This window comes from Coregonus clupeaformis, chromosome 19 (assembly GCF_020615455.1).
Source record: "Coregonus clupeaformis isolate EN_2021a chromosome 19, ASM2061545v1, whole genome shotgun sequence".
NCBI classification, from domain to species: Eukaryota; Metazoa; Chordata; class Actinopteri; order Salmoniformes; family Salmonidae; genus Coregonus; species Coregonus clupeaformis.
Window position 1 is genome coordinate 12,517,644 of NC_059210.1, and position 6,158 is coordinate 12,523,801.

Here is a 6,158-nt window from a genome sequence, read left to right on the forward strand (position 1 = left end):
AAACAGTTAGGCTAACATTAGTTTTCAAGGACTTACATTTTATATTTAATTGTTGTAATGGCCTATAGCATAAAAAACTCCCCCAAAATCTATGCAAAAAAGCATGCATTACCACTAAGAATAGTGCGTATTTTAATAGGCCTGCTTACCCAATGGCATTATGCATTGACATTCACATTATCTTTACATTCTAAAATATGTCAGAATAATGTGGACATTGCTCCCAACACAAACACACTAATGAAGTATGTCCATAGCTAGTCAGTCTCGCCATTTGAGGGGTTACTGTATCCTGTTTTAAAACGAGAAAGCAATTAACCGGGTCCCCTCGCTGTAGTCTTGCTCATCACAATAGCAACAAGCACAACAGCCTTCAATTGAATTGGCAGGAAACAAACGAAAGAGCGTACATCTCTCATAAAAACTGATCAGAAATGAAATCACAGAATTATTATATTGGAGCAGTAGAAATGTATAAAGTGGCATCCATAACTTCAATGACTTTTCAAGGACTAAAGAGGAAATGTCAGATTTTGAAGGTAGGCTATTCCATGATGACTGAATTGTGCATCGCAAATATTCAGCCAATAATAATAATAATAATATGCCATTTAGCAGACGCTTTTATCCAAAGCGACTTACAGTCATGTGTGCATACATTTTTACGTATGGGTGGTCCCGGGGATCGAACCCACTACCATGGCGTTACAAGCGCCATGCTCTACCAATTGAACTTTTTAAATACCTGGTTTCAGTGGAGGCTGTTGAGGGGAGGACGGCTCATAGTAATGGCTGGAATGGAGTCAGTGGAATGGTATCAACCACATGGAAACCACGTTTGATACCATTCCAATGACTCCATTCCAGCCATTATTATGAGCCGTCCTCCCCTTAGCAGCCTCCACTGCCTGGTTTACATACCCATTCTTGACTTAGCATTTACTGGTAGATGTCCTAATTTGGAACATCCTTCCTACCCCTACCGCCGTCGGTCTTCACTCCACGCAACAACCAGCTGTTTGAGAGCTGCACGCGCTCTCTGCCCGACAGATTATCTATAGGCTGTACTTTAGGGTTCTTCAATTCCGGTCCTGGAGGGCCGAAACACTTCTGTTTTTTATTTCTACCTGGTAGTTAATTGCACTCTCCTGGTGTCCCAGGTCTGAATTAGCCCCTGATTAGAAGGAGAGGATGAAAAACAGAGGTGTCTCGGCCCTCCAGGACCGGAATTGAAGAACCCTGCTGTACTGTATGTGTATAGTGCGCATGTGATAAATAATCGCCATAACGATCAAACAGCTTTGAGAATCCATCTGTTTTTTTATTAATTATATAGCCTACACTAAAGATAGCATTATTACTATCTTTTTCTCACTGGCCAATGAGGGCCACTGACGGGATGATCGTCTGGCCCTGACACACACAGACGGGGGCGTTCCCGTGCAGTTGTTGCCTCATCAGAAAGTTGTTTTCATTTTTGGTCAATTGCACATTACTGTTTGAATAAATCATAATGATAAAAAAAGCATGATCAGGCAAAACATTTTCACTGGCAACCTTGCGACCAATAAAAAATGTGTGTTGCACTGCCAAGTCAAACGGTCGCAAATGAGTCTGTTTTTGTCGCAGTATCGAACCCTGGGCTATGCTATGGCTATGCTATCTATGGCTATGCTATGACTATGCTACTGCTATGCTATGCTAGTTCCAAATAGCTGTACATGGAAAGGTACATCTGGTAAAGGTAGAATATACAATATTTAGTGTGTATTTACAGTGATGTTAACAGTATGTTACCAATTAAAGTACTGATACTGTGATTTTAATTTTTTTTTAATTTCAGTCAACGAAAGAATTACTTGTTAGTTGGGACAGCAGATGGAATTCTGACGGTTTATGAGGACTCTGCGCTCCAGGTGGAGAATGGCCAGCCAGTCAAGACATTGACCATCGGGAACGTCAACACCCCAGTGATGTGTCTGGGTCAATCAGGTCACTCCCTGGACAGGACCATGGTGTGGGCCGGCTGTGGGACCAGAATCCTCTCCTTCACCGCCGACTATGACGTCTGGAAGACCATTGACACTAAACCCAACCACCTTTTCCAGTGAGTGTCACCTTCAGAGATGTAACCCCATATTTTGGCTGCCTGCAGGGCTGTTGATTTGTTTTCTAAGTGTGAAGTGAGTTGCTCTGTGTGTGTTCTCCCCAGGCAGCATCATGCGGTGAGCAGTGAGGCGTGTGTGTCCCGTATGGTGGTGGAAAAACATGTGTACCTAAGCAAGGCTGGAGGACAGAGCGTGGAGGTGTGGAACAAGAAGAGTGAGAGGATGATTGACAGCATCGACTGTGCCCAACTACTCAGGTCAGCTCAGCTCTGACACCACACACACACACACACACACACACACACGTGAGGACAATCCTATGTAAACTGCTCAACAACAGAAAAAAAGACTGTTCCTTAAACCAGTGGTTCCCAAACTTTTTCACTAACCAGTGGTTCCATTACTGGGAACCACTGCCCTAACCCCCTCTGTGTTCTTGGCCCATAGACACGGCTCCAGCCGGCGACCCAGGAAGGCTAATTCAGTGTTTGAATTTGGAGCGGATACTCCAACCTGGGCTAGCGTCAAGTCCCTCCTGGTGCAGCAAGCCACCACCACCCTGTGGATCGGCACCCGGGGAGGCCACCTCCTCCTGGTAGAGCTGTCCAACCTCCAACTGCTGCAGGTCATCAGCCCCCACTGCCAGTCCATACGCAGCATGGCCTCTGTATTTATAGGTAACAACCAGTGGCGGCTCCTGAAAAAATTCTCAGGGGGGGCAATTTTTCTGATGATTTAGGTGACCTACACACATTTTAAAAAAGATATGTCCAGCAACAACATGAAGACAGGGGCAGCATATAAGTCAATACTGATATACACATTACTTGCTTCAAAAAGGCCTCATGGTTGAATTGGAAATATGTGCACCTGAGCAAGCAGGAGCTTTTGATAGAGGCTACTGAAAACATTGATGCAAGTTATTGGTAATAAGAAATTTTTATAGACTTCCATATTCTGCCCTCTTGTATAGATTTGTGAAAATGAACAGTGATAGACATTTTGCCTGAAAACAGAATTTGAAAATAATTTCTAGAAAAGGTAAACACAGCTATCTGTATGGCTTTGTAAATATGAACAACCATATTCTGGCCAATTGTATAGATTTGTAAAAAAATTGTTTACTTTTTTAAAAATGAAAAATAACTATTTTAAACAACATCAACTGTGAACTGATTTGGGCGTGTGTGTGTTAAAGAGACAGACAGGGAGGGACAAAGAGAGAGAGAGGCTACATTACTTGTACTGAAACTGTTCTCTTCTCTCTTTCAATGCAGCAAAGCGGTCAATGACTTTCTCATTGAAATCAGGCATGCTGAGGACTAGTTTACTAGTTACTTTTTAGCTTGCTGCATGATCAAATTCAGCTGATGCGCATAGCAATGCACGTAATGGCCTTTCTTGAAATGCTCACGCACCTTTTGCCTTCTCTCGCCTCATCACACTGGCTCCATCGTAAGCTTGCGCAATGAGTTTGACTTTCACGTCGTCGGCAAAAGACCGTTCAGTCTCTCCAAAAGCACACTGGCGATTGAGACTGAGGTTGATTCCGAGATGGGAAGGAACTCAAAAAAGCGCTCCTGCACTTTGTGGTTGTCTCTTTGATGTGAACTTCTTTCAAAGAGACAATCGAGTTGCACTGAACGCTATAGCCATCTTGATAGTAGTACGTGAATTGATTGATGCTGCTACCCGCTCTTTTCTTAGTTACGTTCATGGTTACGTTACGTATGATGAAAGCGCGTAAGTGCAAGCCCTCAGAAACCCATAGAGATTGTATTGAAAGCTCTGAAATTTGAAAAAAATAGATTTTACATGGGAGTCTATGACAGACTTCTGGGCGATTTTCAACCTGACTGAAATCGCCCCAAAAGGGGGGGGGGGGGCATTTGAAGCACGACTTTAGCCTGATTGGACATTTAGTGGCAGTGTGGCACTGTGGCAGATCAGACGTCTAGATTACAACACTGATAACTACTGTTGCCGTGATATAATTGATTAGAAAAAAAATCCCTTCCTTTTCCCGTTTGGCAGTGCGTCGCCCATATCGCCCTATTGAACACACCGCCCCTGGTAACAACTATATGTCTATCCGTATGGCTGTTTATGTTTCCCATTGGGGGGCCTCGAGCAGAGCATGGTGGGGCCTCAAGCGGATAAATTATTTGTAAAAAAGGATTACTAGTATTATTATTTTTTAATTATGCCCAGCTCACGAGGCCCCTTGATGATGTGAGGCCTGAGGCATTTGCCTTTTCTGCCTAATGGTAAGTCTGCCACTGTTCAAATACACAGCCCAAAACAAGTACTTTTATTTGAGTATTTGAATGGTTATTTGTAAAACTAATAGTCAACCCAAATGTATTTAAGAGGATTTTCAAATACTTATTTCAAATACTATTTTCAAATACCTGGGTTAAACGCATGGGAGTATATTTCCAAATACATTAAAATGTTCAACTACTTTTTGTTTCAAATAAAAAAAGATCTGAATACATACTTCGAATAGTATTTGAACCTAGGTCTGCTTCCTGTTTGTACAGTGGTGAAAGTTTCACAAACTTGTGTGTTATTTTCATATCATAGAAACACTAAACCGTAAGAATGTGGTCCTGGTTTTGGGAAGAAGACTATCCCAAGATAAGAGTCAATATGGTAAGAAAGTATGACAAAGACCTAACAACTACACAGAACCTACAAAGAAAACCTAAATAATATTGAGTGTACAATCTGTGTGTGTGTGTGTTTATGTGTGTGTTGATGTGTATGTGCGTGGGGGGGATGCGGGCGTTTTGTGTGTGTGTGTGTGTGTGTGTGCTCCCAGACGAGGAGTCGGTACTGATGGTGTGGAACAGTTCTCTGCCTCTGGAGGTCAAGGACCTCAACAAACACTGTGAGATGAGGGAGGAGATCACAGCCAAGATGAGAGAGGACCAAAAGTACTGAGTCACTGACTGAGGCCACAGCTTGGTACGTACCTGTACTACACTAATACTACCTATACACATCAATAGTAAAAACCATAACCCCTGTACTGCACTGCCCATGTATATTACCCATACCAATAATAGAAACATAACAAAATACTATTTCAGTAGTTACCAATTACTGCTATATTTACTTTTCATTGTTCACAGGATACACATGGAAAAGGGATTTCTCTGAAGATTCAGTGGAGTGGTGTGTCTTCTGAATCCACACAGTACCAGTACAGGGGGTACAGTACTTTACCTCACTGAAACCACAGAGATAAAACTGACAGCCATACTTCTCAGGGCACTTCGGACCCTGTCAAAGACCATGAAGAGAACAGCACTTTCAAGTGCACTTGATTCATGACAAGGTTACACTGTTTAAGTGCACTTTAATGTTTCACGTCACTAGTCTCAACTCAAATACTATCTGGATATCTGCGTGCTCTAGTTAAGTGTAAGTGTACTTTCATAATCATCCTGCACTACTATACTACAATACCTAAAAGTAAGTAAAATGCCTTTGAAAAAATAATATTTTAATCTTAGACGTATTTTGAATTGAAACACTCCTGCCAATTGTTTGTTTGACCACGAAGAGAAACTGTAAAAAGGGATAGTTCATTTGTGTTGTTTTGTTTACCTGTTTATATAACCATTATAAAATGCAACTGAAGACAACTGGAAAAGAAGCCAAAGGAAATAAATTCTCACTTCTCAAGGGCCATATTTGATTATGTATTCAATACATGTGTGTTTGTTTACCAAATGACCCCATTCACTCCTGCACAGTGGATGGACCCTCTTGTGTCTCTTGTCAAGATGCCAGATTCAAAGTCGTGTAATGGCTGTTGTACTTGTAATGTCTGATGTTGCATCCCAGTAAATTATGTTTGACTTTTAAACAATGTTTGTATTATGTATTTTATACATTGCCTCCCTGTCTTTAGATTGTCATCTGATAATATAAAGATGTTTGTCATGCACGCTAGAGGGCGGTGCAACACCATTAAATAGGCCACATATTGATGTATCCTTCACTATAACATGAGTCTCTCTGTATCTTTTGTTTGATCTG

At 41.7% G+C, this 6,158-nt stretch overlaps 1 protein-coding gene across 4 annotated transcripts in view; it reads left to right on the forward strand.

Moving 5' to 3' along the window:
- Positions 1-6,126, forward strand: part of lrrk2 (leucine-rich repeat kinase 2) — a 60,696-nt gene extending 54,570 nt beyond the window's left edge. For all 4 annotated transcript variants that reach the window (XM_041837015.2, XM_041837018.2, XM_041837017.2 and 1 more), the window contains exons 45-50: positions 1,844-2,107; positions 2,213-2,365; positions 2,556-2,785; positions 4,695-4,763; positions 4,933-5,078; positions 5,246-6,126. In XM_041837015.2, the coding sequence (XP_041692949.2) occupies positions 1,844-2,107; positions 2,213-2,365; positions 2,556-2,785; positions 4,695-4,763; positions 4,933-5,054 (838 nt within the window). In that variant the 3' untranslated portion in view covers positions 5,055-5,078; positions 5,246-6,126. The remainder of the gene's footprint in view (positions 1-1,843; positions 2,108-2,212; positions 2,366-2,555; positions 2,786-4,694; positions 4,764-4,932; positions 5,079-5,245) is intronic.
- Positions 6,127-6,158: the final 32 nt, after the last annotated feature.